Raw genomic sequence first — 21,887 nt, 5'->3', positions numbered from 1 at the left:
GTTACGCCTATTTATTTTGTTTTATCTCATTCAATAATCTGTAAAGTTTTAGTTACGTGCATTGTTAAAAGAATTTGACATTATGTATAGCATTTATATTGCATTAAGATGTTAAAAAATAAAATGTCACATGGTTGGAAATTGTGTGAAAGTCTGTTCCTTTTGATTTTGCTTAATATAAGATTAAACAAGCAACAGTTAAGTTTTAGGCAGCGAAGTTGGCAGAAATAAACCACGTACATTATGACGACAGTGGCGCGCCATAAACATGACCGTTTCGTACCTCTTATTAGTAGACTATTGTGACCGCGCTATACAATCTTTGGTTGTAGACCGAATCGACTAGCAGCCGACCTGCACTTGATTTTTCAGCCATAATGAGTATACCCCCAGAACTATAACCAATCACCCGACTTAAAATGCCCGTTTTAGACAAGTCTCGGAAAATAGGCTTAAGCGAAGGGCAACACATACCTTCTTCTTCAGCAGCAGTGAAGCCAGCAGGTGGTCAATGGCAACGCCTAGGCCTACTAGGCCTAGACCTAGACATAACGACAAAAAACACATCATCATTACCCGCAAAACGTCTGTCTAATATTTTGTGGAACAAAAATATAGATAAAGCTAACGAAGCTTTACACACTGACTTTATTCAAGGCATACAGTCTGGATTACTAGATCCTACATCATATGGTGAGTTATCCTTTTAAAAAAAGTGAAAACCGACGGGTTCTTTCGCCCCCTGGCTAGCTGGGCATGGCGAAGTTTCAACTTTTAACTGCGTATGACGGTATGACGGGCCAATTATGCATTATGTGCGAAACCGGATTTAACATTTTGTCGGTACTGACGTATATTCACAGAAAAATCATGGCTGAAGAGAAAAATATAAAAAAAATACCAAACGAAACATTTTGATATATTAATGATAGGCCTGTGACAAAAGTTACTAATGTACTTAAAAGTATGCCCGAATATACCAGACTTACAGTTGACCACGCATAGGCCTACCCTGTTTTTGGATTGTGTTATTTATAAGAATACAATTTATATTTTTTTTAAATTCGTAATTATGTTTGACATACTAGCTTCATTGCCATGGATGAAAAGATATTGAAAGGTCTAAAACAGTCAATGTCACATTGGTATTTAGAATTAATGCTAATTAATGCTAATTTCAAACATGGAAGATTTATAGGCTAAAAAAGTATATACTGTACAACGATCGTGGTTCAAAGCTGGACTATTTGATTGAGTCTGTGAATGTTTATGGACGATTCAGCTAAAAGTTTAAACCTGTTTTCGGTGTTAGGCTTTTTGTTGTTGTTGCTAATTTGGCATGAAATGACATGAAAATAATGTTCTATGTTATTGTTAGGTAAATATACATTACAAGATGCTGTTTATTGTTATCAAGCGGCAGAAACGGTTGAGGTAGCACAAATAAAGGCTGAAGATGAAAATGATATTTTAATGGTGAACTTTCTTACAGCTCGTAAAGATATGATGAAAGAGTAAGTACTATTAAGCCTACAATATTATACACTTTTATTTTAATTTTTTTCTTAGGCCTATTAGGGATAAATAACATAAAGCAACATTCAACGAAAGCCAGTAGTAGTAGATTTATAATCAGTACTTTGACAAATTCCATATAGTTTATGAGATATCGTAATTAATGTACTGTATGTTATTAATTTGTAGAGCAAACTCTACTACTTGGGTTGCATTAAAGCTTTTTTTCCATAAATTCAAATGTATTCGTAGGAATCGAAAGCGTTGGTTTATGCGCATGCGTAATCACTTTTGTGATGCGAACAAATTAATGCGCAACCAATCATGAATGTTCGATTTGTGTAATAGATAACAAGGTTTGACGGGATAATTGCGATACATAGACAACCGTGATATTCTGTGTTTAAACACGTTACCATCTAGATATGCGAGTTCGATACTCGAAGACTGGCATTTAAATGACCCAACAGCCATCAAACTAGGAGAGGCAGTTCGCACTTACATAACACTAGGAAGAAATGTTGCCGAAACTAAACATCCATTTTACCTACTTGTTGCTATGTTGCCGTGTTCCATGTTATGGAGTTGGTTGGCTACGGAAATACAATCAGGAATCGTAAGTATTTTACGATATCACTACGTCATAGGGGCAGACGATTTTCCACACAAAAAATAGAAAATCAATGAAAAACAGTAATTTTCACTTGTTTCTATTTTGTAGTATGTATATTAGGCCTAGAAATAATTTGTATGTATTTTAATAGAAATATGTATATTTACATGAAAAAGAAAACGTAATGTAAAACGAAAAGCGTTTTGGTTAGTTTTTGTCGAACTTAAGTCTGAACGGGCCCAAGGAAGAATACACGTGTTGTTTTGTCATTTTCCTTTTTTTTCCTTCTCAGAGTGACACCAATGTCTACAGCTCCTGGATAAAGAAAAATCTTATTGGCAACAGGACTGGTGGCAGTCTTGTAGGATTTATTGATGTCTATGCTGAGAAATACCAATTGGATCTGAATGAACTGGAGATTATTTACAGAGGTGCAATGGATAGTGAGGTTAGGTTCTTTTCGTCGGCCACTCGTGTTTGAACAACAACACATTATTTGACGGAGGATAGTAGTTATTGTAAATTAATATATTTAATTTTATATATTTAAAAGTATATCGAGCTATTTATATATATAATTGTGCATAATCAAAACGATAAAGTAAAACAGTCAGAAAAGTTGGCAGGGCTTTCGGGCAACACTAGCCCTTCATCAGTGCAAGTGAAGGAATTTGGATAACGTCATAGTATAAGAACTGGCAAGTGCTGCCTGGGTGGACAAGAATAACAGAAGTAAAACAAAAGGAGACTGAATAAGAGTAGAAAACAAAGAATAATAATAATTGTCCATAGACATACAAAATATCAATAGGGTATGGTATAGAGAGCATTTAGGAATAAAACTGCCAATAATATTTAAACTGCCATTTTTATTCATATTCTCAACTGAAAGAGATTCCATTTAAACGAACGATTCGAACCGACGAACCACAACCAGTGTACTGTTTGACTTTCATGAATTATTTGTATAAATGAGACAAGGAATATCCACATGTCATTTCTACTAACTGTATTTTATTTTTTTAGAATATTTACACTAAAGACAAAATTAAGAAAGATGATATTTCGCAACCTTATATTTACATTAAAATCAGTCGTCGTGCCAAATCTGTATTTTATTCTGTATTCAATTGGATACATTTTTGTTGATGATATGATCAACCACCTACAATATTTATTACGGGAACAGTGTACATATTTATTATTGTTATTGTTATCAATTATTAAGGACTTTGCATTAGCATTATACTACTTTAATTCAGAATATTTTCACTGAAGACTCAGGAGAACATTTCACAACCTTATATTATTTATATTAAAATCATTCGTGCCATTTAAAAATATATAGGGCCTATATTGCATTGGTTTTTATTAAGAGATCATCTTAAATATAGGATAAGAATGCTAATTGCAAAACTTCGCTGCATTATTCATTATTGTGTATAATAAAACAAAATGATAAGGAATGTTATTTTGGTTTCTGTTATTTGGTTCTTATCGTATTCATACTTTTGTGTGCTGCACATTATTATTTATTGGCAGTATAATGATATCGTATATAGATACCTTTGCGTTTTCATTATCGTAAGGTTGCAAAAACCTCCATAATTTCTATAATCTACTTCTTATCAAATTGGGGCAATACTTATACATAACATGTACATAGTACACAACACCGATATTGATGCTTCATGTGTATAAAAGTAGGTCTATTGTATTCATTTTATTCGGCAATTAGGGCACTTAAGGGACCTACCAACAAAAATCTTTGTCTTTAATATACGGTCAAATTTCTATCAGAATATTTCAAATAATTTTACGAAATACGGTACTTTTTCTAGAAAATATATCGTCTTTAAAGCTTGGTTTCCTATTTGGACGCAACGCAAGGACGTAGACTCGCCTAAAGCGTGGTTCCCACTAGCGACGCAACGCAAGGACGTAACGCAACGCAAGTGAATTGACCAATCACAAGCGATGACTTATTCGCTTGTGATTGCTAACTGTCTATAACTTCGCTTGTCATTGGTTAAAACGCTTACGTTGCGTTTACGTCCTTGCGTTACGTTCTAGTGGGAACCAAGCTTAAGTAATTTGACCAATCACGACACGAGCATCTGAACTGTCGCTTATGATTGGTCAACTCACTTTAGTAAGTTGTGCGTACGTCGTCCAAATTGGAACCAAGCTTTATAGTATACATAATATAAACTCCCAAAGCTTCAGGGTTTCTAATCCTTCATTTACCTTGTTTTCTGTTCGAATAAAACAGTAGGAATGTAACTCTTTTAAGTTATGAACCAATCTGATCAATTGGAAATGTCAAAACACATACTAAACTGATAGAATACAAAACATTCTACAGCATTCCATGTACAGTACTCCTACTATTCGGCCAGAAACCCTCTGAGCAATAGTACCGAGATAGACATGATAAATGTAAGGAATGTTGGATAATGTACTGAGGCATCACTGCCAACGATCTCGCAATGTTCTTTATTATAACCAACACATGAGGTGTACTTCATTACATGCATGATGTAGTTTTGTTCATGGACACCGTGGAATAAGTGAGCCATTGGTCCGCTGGCGTAGATTGCAACATCTTCACCGCCATGCGTTTCAGAACTTTTAGGAACCAATGCGTCTTGCTTATAGTCTTTGTCCTCTGTAAAAAAAAACATAATTAGAGAAAATGTGGATGGACCTACAAGCAATCAATAATTGTATTTATTTATCTAAAGTAGGATTTCACAAAAGAAAGGCCTGTTTTACCTTGAGGTCTTAGAAACAAACAATTGAGAAAAAAAAAAGATTGAGTTTTGTGAAAAGAAATGAGATCTATATCTACAAGAAAGTAATTTCATAATAGCGGTATAAACCTAGGCACGGGACTAGGCAAAAGTATGTGCAATAATAACATTAATCAGGCCTACTATTAATGCTATGAAAAATATTTAACATTCTGTATTGAATACATTAAATATATTATTATGGATACAAATATTCCAGATTTGATTCTAGTATGGTCTTTGACCACACCCAAATAATACAATTTTATTAAAAAAAAAAAAAAAAATAGAAATATAATACACATTAATTTAGTTCACCTGTATCGACTCCTCTGTTATCTGGTCGCTGACCAGTTTTATTGTACGATTCAAATACTTGATTGCCACCTGGACCATTTGCATACGCCAGTGTGGTGTATGGTAATCCATCTGATCCGGTGTCATTATTTACAAGACCTGAAAGAAAACATAAAAACAGTTTAGACATCTTTAAAATCCATTTGGATAACCATGATAAACAGGTAAATGTTGGCAAAAAATGTATGCGAGTTAGAAATGGTTGCTTCATTTTATTACCTAGAATTGGATTTCCTCTGTCAGGGTAACCACCAAATGATAACGTGTGGCTGTGATCTGCCGTCACAATAAGTAATGTGTCGTCTTCACTTGTCATCTCTTTCGCCTTAGCAACAGCCAAATGGAATTGATTCAGTTCATTCAATGCGTCGTATGCCCTTCCTCCATGATGAGCATGGTCAATTCGACCACCTTGAATATTTAAATAACATTACATAATTAAATTAATACATTTGTATAGAATAATATAGTACTTTTAGATTCTTATAACAAACCTATCCTTGCCATTGCATAGTTAATTATCGTTACACGAGCTGTTCATTATTTTCTTCCATTTTAATATTGAAGTTACTATTACGGTTGTGAATAAAACAAACCTCCATGAGTCAGTCATATCTTTTCAAAAAATAAAAAATGTCCACTCATAAAACATTTGTTAATTGGCATATGTATATATTCACTAGGCCTATCACGTGAATCATTGCAGCCAAATTGAATTTTTGATTATTAACCGTAAAACTTGTAATGTGTAGACCTTTTTGGAGGGATTCCTATTTTGTGTATCCTCCATGTTGCAATGCATGCTATAGTACCCCGAAATCAAATATCAAATGCATTTAATTTGACAACATTATTTACTTTCAACCAAGAGGAAATATCCCTTTTCATTCTTTTTCAATATCTGAATCGCTTTTTCTGTCATCTCTTCTAACGATGGATCACCGTCGTCTGAAGTGTCTCTCTCTGATTCGTAATCCATATGTGTACGGTCGAATAGTCCTATAAAAAGGAAAAGAAAGACAAATAGATCATTTAGGTGTGAGGTTTTTCAAATGTAAAGCTGTTCATTTTCCCAAATTGAACACAAGTGAGTTTTGCTCGTTGTATACCATGTTCATCATGCTAATTACAGTTCTTAACTGTTCTTTGTTTTGCCGATTCCATCCTAAACGGTGTTCTTAATATTTTTAATAATACATTATTTTAGAAATAATAGTTTCAAAATAATCTTAATTTATCATGATTTGTTTATTTTAACTGTTCATTTGTAACTCTTTATCACATCATCAAGTTTTAGACACCTACCAAGTAAATAATCTATCTTTTCAGCATCAATATCATCAAATTGGCCTTTATTATAAACGTATTGTGTGGTATCTTCTGGCCGTAGTGCTACCCATTCGTCGATGAGATTCCGTTTGTCTGTCCTTTGTCCAAAATATCCCTTACTTTGAGGATCAGCTGTGGTGTTTGGCGTAAATTCACGTCGGCCACCTCCCAACACAACCTGAAAGATAAATAAGTAGTATCTTTTTATTTCTTAAGATTATTGAGATTAAGCTTTGAAGTCCAAATGTCTAGTAGGCCTACAGCCTTAATCATTAGTCATTTGAAAGAAAATGATACATAGGCCTACTCAAGAAGAAGAAATGGTGTTGATTGTAACTAGTCGTATGTGATTGCATCGCTGTTGTTGCTGTTAAGATTCAAGTACTTCATAAATACAGTAGTATACACATTTAAATATTGTTTTCCACTTGGACAACAATATGGAGGCAAAACCCACGTGAGTTGATCACAAATTACAGTACGGAGTTAAGTTAAAACCAAGCTTGGAACAAAGTAGAGTCGCCGTTGATCATTGTAAGATCAGCAATATTTGAGATTTTGGTGATTCTATTGGTTAACAATTTACCTGAACCTCTGTAGCATTTTCAATAAGTTGTAGAGCAATATCCTTGCAGCCCAAGGCAGCTTCTTCTTCTGGTATGTCACTGTTATTTTCCCAGTCACGATCTGGACATCTTGCGTATGCAGCAGACGGCGTGGCATGAGTCACCCGCGCAGTTGTAACAATACCAGTCGACTTTCCTAGAAATAAAATTGAAATATTAGTTAAATCTTTCCTTAAAACCAGAGCTTAATATTTACGCTACTTTTGCATGTCCGAAAGTCTATCGAACACAAAACCTCTCTCTATACAAACTTAAACAAACCTGCTCTTTGACTTAGATGCAGAATTGAATCCACTGCTGCTGATTCGGTTGATGCACAACTTCCACGTTCCACGTGATCATCCAGGCCTACCACACCTGCCTTCGTTTTTACGCCGCTCAAAAATGCACACGCGGTTCCTGCTGAGTCCGAAACTTGGGCATCCGTGTTGTAAGTCTGTACAATAAAAAATGAGTTAAATTACGGAGGTATCTTTACATTTATTGAGTATATAAAACTACGTAAGGATTCTCTGCAAGAATATTAAAAAATCTACCGCCTTAAAAATTTAATTACTATACGACGGTATATTAAAACTAATCTCACAGCATAGAACATTCAAACAATACATATGAGATGGCATGTACTTTAACAAATATAACACTCTTAAGGTATATCGACCGAATCAGATTTTGCTTTATTGTCTTACCTTGTCCACGTTTGTAGATTATGTATACAAACTATTCTTTCAAACCTGGCAGTATTATAAAAGTAGGCAAATGTACTGTATAATTAAAGCAACAAATCTTATCTAACTTACCTTACTTAATGCGACATGAGGAAACGTCTCCCATGATAGTTGGAATTCTTCACCCGTTTTGCCTGCAAGTTGCCCTACAAAAACTCTTCCTGCCGACACTGTCGCTACGCCCATTCCATCTCCAAGGAATAATATAACATTTTTTGCTATGTTTTGATTAAGGTTTTGCGCACGTAACGCCTTTTCCAGCTCATCTTCCGCCAAATCATTCCAATACTCTGCGTATTCCTCAGCTGAGATTTTAAACAGATATTTTAGTACTACATCCACATGTGTCCATTATCATATCCATGTATATATTATCATATATATGTATTTCACATGTGACACCTGTAGGCCTATCAATACCATTGCATTAACCTTATTCTAACCACAGAGAAGAGCATTTACCCTTTCATGAAGCAGCCATGTGATATACATGATATGCTGTATACGGAATTTGCTTATGATTACTGGACAAATATTGTCCTATATGGAGATACGACTCTGATAGATAGTATTATACTTTTAAATGTCAATGGATAGAATTGATAACCGCCCAGATAGGTTTTTTAACGAAAAAGATGAGACAATCTATTTTAAATGAGCAATGTTTTAGAACAAAGTACAGTGGAAAACTTAATAACATTCATGAAATTGATACAAACTTAAGACTAAGCAACTACGGTTTGTTTGCTGTAATCTAAACTCCATCAATCGATATTAAATTACGGTATTCTCATGCCTGCACACACGAAATTTAATTAAAAACAACACTGTTATGTTAGTTAGTTATTAACATTATTTTTATGTTGAACAAGATCAAAATCGAAATGGTCTGAGGACCCTTCACATGCATTAGATGGTCTAAAGCTCTGTCTACACTATCAAACTAGACAAAATAGGTATGATGTGAAATATGGTAGTGATATGCCCAAATATGGTAGTGAAAGCAGATATACTTACAACCTCCTCCAGTAATCTTAAATGTATGATCCTTGTTATGACATTTTGCTGTTAAAAAAAAAATCAAACAGAAACATTAGTTTAAAGATCGAATATTATCCGTGTAAATGAATTAATAAGTGAAGGCATTGGTAAATAAATGTCTGTTTAAAAGCATTATGTCAAATTTTAATAGATTTAGAGTTTTTAGAATGTTTACTTCACAGGCTTGTCACAAACATACATGGTATTTCTGATATGATAGCGCATTTTTTTCAACTAGATTACTCCATACTTTGAAATATTAGGCGTATAGGTTATAATAGTACAGAATATAAGTGTAGTTAAATAACAATGTTTACCCAACCACTATATGCTCTTAATGTATGTCATGCATTGATTACGGTGTCAACGCGTACCTTTATTACCATCATTACTGTAGTGATTATTAATCAGTCTCGTGCAAATAAAGTTTTAATTAATTTAAAGATAATTGACACGTGCTTGTATTGGATGTGTGTATACATAATATAAAAAGCAAGAAGGTTAGCGTTCCTGTTTATTACAATATTAATATTGTCCTAGCAATGTTTGAAAGTGTGAAGTGGAATAACATTGCTTCGCAAGGCATCTGTATTTGCGTATGTGTGTTGCTTGTTTCTCCCTATGATGTACTATAGTCGCGTCACGAGGAGGAAACCTATTTTGTTGGTACCGGCAATAACCTTTTGAGACCCCTGTGCAAATTTACAAATATTTGCATGGTTACTTCGTCAGGTGTTAAGTAGGGATGATAGTAGAAAAGCTAACCATTAAATTTAACCCTTGAATTCTAAATGCTTTTCAAAGGCATTTTTGTTTACTTGTCCACTTTAATAGGGTAAATATAACTAGGCCTAATATTTGGGAGGTTAAAACAGACAATGGTAACAATCTGCAAGTCTAATGTTCAAGTGCCAGATTTTACCATTAGTCGAATTACATTTTTTTTTTCATATAGGCCTAAGTTATGTCAACTTAATAATGTATTAATCTATTATGTACAAATATCCAACATTATTTACATGATGATATTTCAAAGGCAAATGGCTGATTATACTTTATATAATATTACCCACAATCCAATTAGCTTCCCACAATTCAATATCATCTAAGTAAGTTATTCAATATAGAATATGGATCTTGTAGAAACAGTAGACCAAATTGGTAATTGGAACAACGGATCTGAAACTCAATCTTTTAAAGATTCCATATACAATTCACTAACAGTAAAGTGATCAGCAATCGAAATAGTAAATTTAAAATCTCAATTGAGCTAAAGCAACTAAACTGCGATTTTCTGTCTACGCGCTCACTCTCAAAATATTCACATGAGAATTCTCTATCTATGTCCAAGACGAATCTCAACGAATCTATTTCCTAAAGTGGATTTTCAGTGTCCAAAATATAATCATACACCCATAACTTCAGTTCAGATGCAGTATCTCTTGTACTTTTTATGTGCCGAAGTTATTATGAGAAACTTATAGCTTATAATAAGTATGTTAGAATGTATCTGACACTTAACCCTACAAGCAGTGATACAAGTGTGGATATAAGGGATTGTGTTCAGCACATAAGTGCCCAGAGTCGGCTACATTAAAATAGTATTGGATCAGAAGTACTCACTTAAGTGGAATTACCATTAATGTTTGACTGGGTATATAAACCTTAAGTAGATCGAACAAACTTAAGTGTTATCCGTAACTTGACTTAAATTCATTACAAAAAAACACGTGTTTTACAATACAATCATCAATAAAAATACCAATACAAATCACTTACTGTAATTGCTGTATATTATACATATTAAAGAGGTATTAATGTGTTAATGTGAAAATATATTTATAATTTACAGAATTGAAAATTAAATAAAATTGATAATAACTTGATATGATGATTGTGGCCTACTAGGTAAGCGCGTAAATTTCGAAGTGCAACTTGGCTAACTGAATTGTATATTTTAAAGTAATATCACTAATGTTGGTACCCTAGTTTGCCTTACTCCTAAAAAAATCGTAGGCCTACACAGGATTTTAGAGGGCATATTACGACGATTATAATGGTGATCAGTGAAGAATGAACGTGCATATAACAAAATTGCACTCTTGATGACGTAACAGTTCAATAAAGTAGTTATTGAATAACATGTCTTATCATTCAATCAAATGCAAAAATCTATTTAAAGTGTTACAATTTACAATACAAAAATAACACCTTTAAGAATTAATAGTCTCTTCTACTTTATTCAATCGTGCTAGAACTTAACCTCTGGTTCTATGTGGGTTAAGTAGGGGTTTCGTTGATAAATGACACAGAATACATTTGACATAAATATATTATTTATAGTTAGTTTGTGCAACAAAGTATTTCTCTTTCATGGCCATGACCGAAATAATTATGTAAAAAACTATTGTTCGGAAAATAATTTTGTCACAAATAATTATTAATAATCCGTTTTGCTTTTTATCACTGTTGATCTCCTTCAGGTAATTGCGGATACTATTTTAAGTTGTTTGATTTTCACTCTTCTCTGATTTATACCATTGTTTTACTCTTCAGCCAACATTAATCACATGAAAAGTGTTGTTACTGTTCCAAATCAAAACCTGTAATTCATATATTTTCAAGGTCTGATTATGGAAATCCTCTACTTAATTAGGTTTAATTACGGGAACCACTAGGCATATTTGCTGTATTGTATTATGCATTAAATATGATTATATTAAAAAACACGTTTGTTCAACAATTTTCTTTATACCGATATTACGTCCCACCCATTCATGAAATACATAAATATACAAAAGAAAAAAACAGATGAAAATAGGTAATTAAGAATGACGATTATTAGTTTACGGCTGCCGTGGGTCTAATGACATACATACTTCCAATAGTTTCTAAACCACTCTACAAATCGTGAATTCAGTGGAATGACTTCTTGCATTGACTTTATATATTTGTCTGTTTTCTGTACAACCTCAACTCCTATTTTTACTTACTGTACTATGATTTCTTAGATCAAGCTTCTTTCTGTTGATTCAATTCAATTCGATTCAATTTCTATATTGCAAATGCCATCAAGGGCCAATATCCGCTTAAACATACTACATCATACAAACATATACATATTTACATTTAAAATTGTTGTTATATATGGATATATTATAATATAATCATGGTATTCCGAAATAAAAAGATGAATGAATGAATCCCTCAGAAATGTAGGTTAAAAATGAACAAGCGAGGCTTACGATGATTAGAATATTATATACGCCAATATAAAGGTATCTATTTTTGACATAAGAAATAAGAGCATAATAAGAGTGGATTATGACAATGAATCGAACACGTGGGATATGAGAAATATCTAGAATACAATATAAGCTATCTACTTATGTCATCCATGCGTTCCCAGCGGTATTATCATGTTTAACCTTATAGCTATATTGATAATTTCCGATAACTTTACACAATGTCATTACTATTAACAGTACCCAGCGGTACTTGCTTATCCAATATACAGTTTACTATTAATAAGGCTATTAGTGTTCAGTATTAGCAATTCACTTCATACATAATAAGAAAGGTTAGCTGACTGTGACTTTAAAAACGTGATTATTATAAAAATAAACATTACGAAACTTAATTCCATTTCGATATAGATCTCTAACGATTTCCACACCATGATATTATGGTAATCGAGCAAGTCATTGACAGATAGGGTTTAACTTAATTATTAAGTATACGGTACATTATGATTATTAAATAATAACAATGTTAAAGAATGCCAGCTACATGTATTTGTAATCCTAATATGATATCCTCTATACTTAACCTTAGTCTGGTTTAGGTTAATACATGCTTGTATTAGGGATTGGGCAAAATCATGTACACATAGAGTATAACAAGTTATTACCATAATAAAGGTACTTAATTGAGGTTAAATTATTTTTTCGCCCTTACGTTATTAATTTCAATCTACGGTAATAAAAATGATTTGTCTTTGTTCTAAACCTAACCAGGGAAGAATGAAAATAACTACCTGCATTTCCTGACTCCTTCCTGATTCATTTTTTGTTTCATTCGTTGCCCTATTGCAACGGGGTGGCTAGCTAAATATGCGTTTATAATCATGTTTATCTTGGTCTATAACATAGTGCATTTAACTTTTTTTTTATTGATATATATAGGCCCAATTTTAAGGTGTGGTATTCACAATAAGTTGCTTAACAATTTGGAGTCAAAAGGAAGTCGAAATAAAAACAGGTGCGAAACGGAACTAGCGCCCAAAAATTGACGTCTACTATCTTTAGATAGGATTTTAATTAGCAAACAATACATTGTTTGTTTGCATTGTCCATGCTTCTAAAGGCGATGACAATGGTGTTTACTAACCCTACGAACCACCCTACGATCGACGCGTAGATAAAATTATATCATAACAATACATCGTTGGACTACGTTCAGAGAATAAATGACCTACGATGAATTTTACGTGCGAGAGTACCATTTCCGGCCATCTAGAGGTGTCAATTATCAAAATTCGGCTCGCCACAGGCCCAACCATGGTGGGCCTGTGCCTCGGATACTTAATCAAAATAATGGCTCTCCTCAACATATTGAGGAGAGCCATTAGGAGCTGTCCTCTTATATTTATAAATTAAGGTCTGATATTATGTTTAAATTACGTTGAATCTTTATTATTATCTTCATTACTACTTTAATAATCTGACTACATTAATCAAATTTTGGATATGTTTAATGTGTTTAGTGTATGAATATGTTTAATGTATGAATATGTGTAATGGTTTAATGGTTTTAAATTTATATAGCGCAAAATACAAATAGTCTCTATGCGCTGTTTAGCACAAGTGTAAAAATGAAAAAGGTTGATGTAAAATATGTTTCTTATGTTTAAGTTTTTTATAATTGTTCGGTATATTAGAAGATTTAATTCAGCATTAACTTGAAGTTAATAAAGTGTTTAAAACAATCTTAAATTAAATAACTATGCATTTCCGTCAAACGAATTGGTACATAATTGACCAATGAGATTAAAATTGAAGATTTCCGTTTAATTAACTGCTGTTTTCTACATCTTTTTATACTTTCTTACTTACTATTACTTTTTATATAAGTATTACTTTTTATATAAGTATTACTTTGTATTGCGACTTCTTTGTGGGTGTGGTAGTCTAAAGCTCTGTCTACACTTTTAAACTTTATGTGACAAAAAAAATGTGATGTGGTCATATGGACACGATGATATCTAATTTATAGATCCAAGAATTACCACTTCCAATTGCGGAAGGTGGAAATCACAATAATTACTGACAAGGCGTAGACGTGTTTAACTGTCCAAAGGTTCATTTCAATTTTAAGGCCCTTTCCGATTACAATCTTTTAATTAAGGGTCAAATGTTGGAAGTCTGGAATATGTTGCTATATAACGTATAATGTTAACACAGGGTTTAGACATTTATTCTTTCTATATACCTGAATTGTTTATCAATTATTAAACCTCAGAAATCAAAATAGAATAATTCATTCATTAATCAAACGATAAATTTCATTTACAGACATGTCTTCAACGAACACTGTCATATGAAATCAATTAAAACAATTGGCAGGCATACAGTATTATGTTGTACACGATGTCAAACTCCTATTCAAAGGACACTCCTATTAAGACTATTAAGAAGATATCTTGTTGAGTTTAAACATGAATGGTTCAGATTCTTATATTCATACATGGATATGTTATAAATTGAATTCGAAAAAATAACAAAAATTTAAAATGTTTTGTCGGTGACGTACACATTAAGTAAAGCACACACACAAAAAAATCAAGCATCCGGGATGTACTGTATTATGTACAGTATTCTTATGTTAAGTGTTTAATAGGCAACATCATTAGACATGGAAAACAACTATAGATTGCGAACAACCAATAAATTGTGAGATTATACAATATTATATTTTAAATGCAACACTATCAAGCATACGTTATCTAAGAATACCGATGAGTCCCAAATGCCACATTAAAACAGAGAAAGGTTTTATCACGCTTGTGTTACTTACACAAGCAGAAACATCCGATCTCGACTATTAACAGCGTCTAAGCTTCAATTACGAATCAGATAAAACATTCATTTTTCAATGCACTGTTGACTATCACTGGTGCATGGAAAGATGCACACCAGTGAGAAGATTCATACATTGGCTTAGAACGGGGATACCCTACGGAATTCCGCATTGAAAGATGCACACCGGTGAGAAGATTCATGCATTGGCTTAGAACGGGATACCCTACGGAATTCCGAATAAGAAGACATCAGGGTCCTGTGTGAATTGCATAACGGTGTAGTATTTAGCTAAAATGTCAGCAAAATATAGCAATCATTAATTAGAATTTAGTCAGAGGGTCATTTGTTACAAAACAATAATAATTATGTTGAAGTCAGGTTGACACTTGACACACAAGACGAAAAACTGGCAATAGGATCATACGCCTTTAGCTTATAAGCTCTGTCTACACAGTATAAACTAGCAAACAAACAAAAAAGTGTGAAGTGCCCAAATATGATAGTAATATGCTTAAAATATGGTAGTGATGTTACAACAACATTTATTCAATATTCAATATTTTACAAAGTTTATCGGTTAAGATACACAGAAGCCAAAGTGGCTTGTCTTTGTAGTCCTAAGCATAAACATAAAACCTATTATACGAACGCATTACATTAACAAAAAAAGACATTTTGAGACAGAAAAAGAAAAAAACACAAACACAACAAAGTGATATTAAGCTAAATGTTTACAACCCCAATTTTTCAGTAGCAATAGTAGCTATAGCAATATGTTTCAAATATCATCTTTTTAATATTGTACTTTAGCATAGGGAGTGAGGTCATGTGATTTTGTTCTAGAGTAGACTGGAGTTTATTCCAGTAAGTTGGTCCTTCAATAAAAATTGATCTTATCATCATGTCCTTATATCGGCACATCGCATTTGTTGTCACATAGTCTCATAGTGTAGACAGAGCTTTACATTATGTCGTAAATGGGGTCGGTCATTTGAATTATCAACATCTTTAATGTTTCAAAACAAACATATATAACTAAAAAAGTGAAAGTCAACGAATCATCATGTCATTGCAATTGCATAATGATGGTTAACAGATGCTCAGAAATATACTGGTAGGTAAATACTACAGAAAAGAATATTTCAATGAATTCTTATAGAAAAGCGCATATCATACAAGTCCATTTCGCTATATAAATGTGTTTGTATTACTATTTGCGTCCATTAGGGGTATGTATAATCAGAGACAGCATTATTTGACATCGAAAGTATAAGGATGAACAGACCAAGATAGTGTTAACGTTGTGAGGTGTCAATAGTACACAGGTAGACATTACGATTACCACATTAGTGTGTGAATATAATCATTTTAAACTATTTTTATATTTTATTTACTATGTAAATTCTTCTAATTCAAATAGACATGTATTAATTATAAAATAACATTGTATCAATATCAAAATTGAATCTTTCCAAGTTAATCGAAAATAATATAATCCAGATAAATTGTTAAAATAGAATACGATGTTCGAATATAATTGTCAATGAATTCGTTGATTGTCGTCTTAATTAGATCACGGAGGAATAATCCCTTCTCGAATGACTGATACATGTAAAGCAATTCCTACTAAATATAGAATTGCGGCCGGAAAAAAGACCAGTCTAGGGTCAATAAAAAGTGTACAGTATCGCGTCTTCTGACTACAACGGTAACGGTAATACAAATTATACACACAGCGTGGAGCGGACGGGCGGTTTTCGCTCATGATTGATGATAGATACAGATTCTACGTGGGACAAGCTACGCGGTTTTCCGCTTACTGTTACCGGTCGTAAATTGGAAAAGTAATGTAACTACATCGTGTTTTTGCGTTCTCGTTTACGATTCAAAATATGACTCTGAATTTTAAGAAGAAATTATATTGTTATTTTAAGACAAAGCAGCTGTTTACAATGTTGATAATAAAGGTTGATTGTCGAATGGCAGCTTTACACTTCAGAATGTCAACGTGAAAAATTCGATCATAATTCAAATATCACAATTCATTTCTGTTAACAAATTATAATAAATAAATAAAGTTGATGGTAGAATGAAGATGCATGGTTGTATAGCAAAAGTCGAAACAGCAGTGCATGATAGTCGAGCCTAATACTCAAATAAAGAAGGTTATATATAGGTTAATACACCCAAAACGACGATCGGATTCGGAATGACGGATGCACTTTCGATGGAAAATGGAATGAATACCGATTATAAACGACCATAAAATAGTACGACGAAAAATACTAATAGTAAGGAAAATAAAATTTGAAGAAGCTGCAAGTGGTGATTTTTTTTCGCTGTGAATGTAAACAAAAACCCCACATGTAATTGCAGCAACATCGCCACGGGTGCAATGTTGTGAAATGGGAGATTTTGCAATGACGACGGATGGATCGGATGGTCGCATACCCCCTATTCTATAACCCCACTTGGTAATCACATAAAGAAACAACTTTACTGAAAAAACAGTCTAATGTTAGCAATATGAGAGTCAACCACCACGTAGTAATCACTTGTGTCAATAACTGTAACTGATTATAAGTATCAAATTGATAAGTCTCATTATAGTTTAATCACTAAAGCTAAAACGTATTCATTAAAAATGTATCCCTGATGAAAGAATAGACATAGCATAAACTATAATAATGAATAGATTAATTTTTTTATGACACAAACTTAAAAAAAGTTAATATACTGTATATTAACTAATATTGCCGCTTGATGATATCTTTTATTTCAACTTTTGCCGCTCAAAGACCAATATAAAGATAGTGTATCAGTATCATTGTGAGAAAGGCTGCTGATTTATCTTTACTAATGTACTATGTACAAACACTACTCATGTTTCAGCAAGTAAACTGTAGGGGTCAACATGGTTGACTTATGTCAACACTACTACCCTGTTTTAATATATTCAAGGGCCTGAACCAGATTAGACTCAAGCTGGGCCAATGGTTATGCCGTCTGCCTGATGATTGCCTGAACAATGCACTTATTATTGATGCCCGTATAAATAATTGTTGTGTATTTCCAAGCTGAGTTGTTACTATGGGTATTGTAGACATTTACAGCATGTACTATTAATTACATTTTTATCTAAATATGTTTCTTGCACTACTATAGCATGGACGTTAGTTTAGAGTAAGCCTCTAAATGTGGTTTAACTTAAAGTAAAGAAAAGATAAATTTTATACTCACTTTGAACGTACACGAAACAGAGAGACAATAACACAACTGGATGAAGGGACCTAAACATGTTCATATCAACTCTCACTGACGTCCTACTACCAGCAAATAATAATCTTTCGACAATGAGCATTTTCAGTTGGCATAGCGCTATATCAGTTTAATTTTATGATAGAGGGCCGCGTGTGTGTCATAGGGTGTCACGAAACCTAAGACCACGAAAGCTAAGACCCCCTAAGACCTAAGATCACGAAAGCTAAGACCCAAGACCTAAGATTACAAATTCTAAGATATATTACAGCTTAAAAACAATACTTGTTTATCCATACATAATTTTAAACACAGTAGGTTTCATTTATTACCATAAATATAATTAAATACTACTGCAAAACATAGATAAACTCACATTATTTTCGCCCGTTGAGTAAATGTATATTTTTTTCTTTACAACAAACAAACTTGACGGGTCGTTTGTTAGTATATATTTACTCCATTGTGTTGGTTCAGAGGATGTTTTTCTTACGCACCTGCCTTTCTTGTATTTTGACTCCAAATTTGTTGACTAACTCTATCCTGAATACCACACTTTAAAATTAGGATTTAAAAGTACTTTCAGAAGGAGAAACACATAAAAACAAATAAATAAATCCTTTAAATTGATGATTTTAGAGACATGTTTCTTTGTATACTCATAGAGATATTATAGTGAACTATTATAATATCTCTACTATACCTGTAACTCCTCGAGTTCCCCCCATGCTCAATGTTTTTGTTTCTATGAAGCACCAAAAGAGCAAAAATAATAGTACAAGTATAAAAACAGAAAGAAAACGAAACAAAAAAACTTATTATCATGATTTTTAAATTAAAATTTATTTGCCAGTATTTATTTCTTCGTACTTGCATGATTATACTATTATCATTACAATTTTAATTTTACATTGTTCCATCCACACTGTAGATGGACTCCACATAGTTTTCAGCCCTCTATATAATTTTTGCTTTTTTGACGTTCCATAGAAACAAAAACATTGAACAGGGGTAGGCATACTGTACTGTAGGCTATAAGTCATGCGAAATTTGCAAACAGTTTGTGTGCGAGAAAAACGTCTGTAAAATCATCAATTTAAAATTGTATTTGTTACTTTTTATGTGATTCTTTTTCATAAAAGTGCCAATTCTAAGGTGTGGTATTCAGAATAAATGTTGGGAGTTAAAATACAAGGCAGGTGCGAAAGATAAATATTTGTAATCTTAGGTCTTGGGTCTTAGCTTTTGTGATTTTAGATCTTAGGGGGTATTAGCTTTCGTGGTCTTAGGTTTCGTGACACCCGTGTGTCATAGGCCTACAGGGCGTTTCACATAAATGTTCTTGATTGGTGTTAGGAATGACAGAGACTGGAGAAATATTATTTGCCGCAAAATTTAACCCTTGAACCTACACTAATATTATTAGCATAGGACGCTACTAGCTTTATTAACTTTCAGGAATAATCTACCGAAAACATTGTTATTTTCTGAAATTAAGTCAAACAATTGTCTTTTAAATTTGTAATTTTAAGACAATCAAAGTCTTACAGTAGCAAACGGTGGAGTTGGGTCCATCTCACCACACCCTATCCACTGCACTACCCTCACCTCTGACTACAGGCTTTCTTTTCAAAATACAACTAAATATAAACTTTTATAGCTTCTATATATAAATTTACGTAAGGGCAAAATTCTGTAAATCGCGCGTTATTTCTAGAATGTGTACTCGATGGTATGTAAAGTTGGTCATAATCTCGGTACTGATTTTAACCACCTGATGTAACCCTGTTTACTAATTAAATTTAGTTAGATAATTAGTTATTGACAATTAAAACGAATTTAGGTTCAACCATTTGCCCCAAATAGGGGTGTTTTCCGATCGTGGTATACACTGTCTAATGGATGTCCTCATGAAAAATACCTGTACACAATAATACGAGGATACTTCGCATTTTCCTATCTCCTCCTACGATAATTGTTTTTAATAGCTGAAAACCGGTTGAACAGCTCGAGTAGAGTATCATAATGTTGAAGACAGGCCGATTTTCTTTAAAAAATACTATTTTGATAGATTTAATATACGTTTATACAAATGTATTGATTTGCGATGAATGGAACATTCCAAATTATTTGGTTTAACCATGCTTGCATACCTCCATGATTTAACACAAGTAGGTCAATTTATGGGCCCTTTGAGAATAAACATAAATAGTATTGTAAACCTATACAATACTGTAAATAGGTATTAACCACTTTTGATAGCCATTTGAATCGCAAATTTCTTATTGTGTGCGTTGGTAGGCCTACTGTTTATTATAATATAAACAAATATACTAATAAACTTTATTACTGTGAGTGTGGGTAGCCCCTACTTTTAGATTATAAACACATAATAATATAATACTTTATTACTGACAGTTGCTTCTCAACGTTTGTATTGATTAATAATTACAAAAAAATATAAACGTCGTGGTGGTGTATCGTTACATGTACTTTACTATTTCAATCGACTATGACAGTGACAATTTTAACAGTTATTAAATCGGAAATGTTTTACTCTATTTATCTATATATAAATTTACGTAAGGGCGAAATTCGGTAAATCGCGCCTTACTTCTAGAATTTTCACTCGATGGTATGTAAAGTTGGTTCGTACTTTCGGTACTGATTTTAACCGCCTGATGTAACCCTGTTTACTAATTAAATTGAGTTAGATAATTAGTTATTGACGATTAAAACGAATTTAGGTTCAACGATTTGCCCCAAATAGGGGTGTTTTCCGATCGTGGTATACACTGTCTAATGGATGTCCGTCTTGAAAAATACCCGCCAAAAAAATGCGAGAAGGCTTCGCATTTTTCTATCTCCTCCTACGATAATTGTTTTTAATAGCTGAAAACCGGTTGAACAGCTAGAGTACACCATCATAATGTTGAAGACAGGCCGATTTCTTTTAAAAAATACTATTTTGATAGATTTAATATACGATTATACAAATGTATTGATTTGCGATGAATGGAACATCCCAATCTCTCAGTCTGCCAGAGTTTGGTTTAACACAAGTACTGTAGGTAAATTTATGAGCCCTTGGTTTAACACATACGGTAGGTAAATATATGGGCCCTTTGAGAATAAACTTGCAATAGGTTCGGAAAATGTTAAAAACCAATTTATATTATTTGAATCGGTAAACAGTTTCCATTTATTATACATTGATAATGAAACATGAAATATTCCTATTTATGTCCCTCGAGGTTCATTACAATTTATATTTAGTAGTCCCACGGACATCTTAGCCACTCCCCCGAGTGCTAAGGCCAAATTTATGATACCCTACTTTCTATGTAAGTTTAGTTACAGTTAGTTCTTGACGATAATACAACGAATTTAGGTTACACCCTTCGGCCGCGAAAACGTTTCTGTACAAATATGATACCGATTGGCTTTATTTCATTCAACAGCGACCATAATCTCGCCAATTACAGGATAGATAAACTATTTTATTATTGATGTGGTTATAAATTAAGACTCATGTAAACAGCTTGATT

The 21,887-nt window shown here is 33.0% G+C and overlaps 2 protein-coding genes across 2 annotated transcripts; one reads left to right on the top strand and one right to left on the bottom strand.

The window, feature by feature from the left end:
• The first annotated feature begins 322 nt into the window (after positions 1–322).
• Positions 323–3,075, top strand: LOC140044789 (uncharacterized). The gene is made up of 4 exons (XM_072089449.1): positions 323–693; positions 1,379–1,514; positions 1,939–2,131; positions 2,421–3,075. Exons 1-4 carry the CDS (start codon positions 420–422, stop codon positions 2,607–2,609), a joined length of 792 nt encoding a protein of 263 aa, XP_071945550.1. The 5' UTR covers positions 323–419; the 3' UTR covers positions 2,610–3,075.
• LOC140044788 (alkaline phosphatase-like) lies at positions 3,067–18,400 on the bottom strand. The gene is made up of 10 exons (XM_072089448.1): positions 18,322–18,400; positions 8,978–9,025; positions 8,033–8,265; positions 7,494–7,668; positions 7,193–7,368; positions 6,583–6,784; positions 6,136–6,276; positions 5,497–5,688; positions 5,239–5,376; positions 3,067–4,796 (listed from the first exon to the last, which is right to left on the bottom strand). The coding sequence occupies exons 1-10, from the start codon at positions 18,383–18,385 to the stop codon at positions 4,516–4,518; spliced, it is 1,650 nt and encodes a 549-aa protein (XP_071945549.1). The 5' UTR covers positions 18,386–18,400; the 3' UTR covers positions 3,067–4,515.
• Between the last annotated feature and the right edge of the window lie 3,487 nt (positions 18,401–21,887).

This window comes from Antedon mediterranea, chromosome 3, assembly GCF_964355755.1.
Source record: "Antedon mediterranea chromosome 3, ecAntMedi1.1, whole genome shotgun sequence".
NCBI lineage: Eukaryota > Metazoa > Echinodermata > Crinoidea > Comatulida > Antedonidae > Antedon > Antedon mediterranea.
The sequence above is the reverse complement of the archived record's forward strand: the minus strand, read 5'-3'. Positions and strand labels throughout refer to the sequence as shown.

Excerpts from the sequence above, each read along its gene's own strand:
- LOC140044789 (XM_072089449.1), top strand. The coding sequence starts at position 420 with ATGCCCGTTTTAGACAAGTCTCGGAAAATAGGCTTAAGCGAAGGGCAA. Across the intron at positions 694-1,378 it reads ACTAGATCCTACATCATATG|GTAAATATACATTACAAGAT; the intron begins GTGAGTTATCCT and ends TGTTATTGTTAG. Across the intron at positions 2,132-2,420 it reads CGGAAATACAATCAGGAATC|AGTGACACCAATGTCTACAG; the intron begins GTAAGTATTTTA and ends TTTCCTTCTCAG.
- LOC140044788 (XM_072089448.1), bottom strand. The coding sequence starts at position 18,385 with ATGAACATGTTTAGGTCCCTTCATCCAGTTGTGTTATTGTCTCTCTGT. Across the intron at positions 6,277-6,582 it reads AAAGATAGATTATTTACTTG|GACTATTCGACCGTACACAT; the intron begins GTAGGTGTCTAA and ends TCCTTTTTATAG. Across the intron at positions 5,689-6,135 it reads ATATTTCCTCTTGGTTGAAA|GTGGTCGAATTGACCATGCT; the intron begins GTAAATAATGTT and ends TAAATATTCAAG.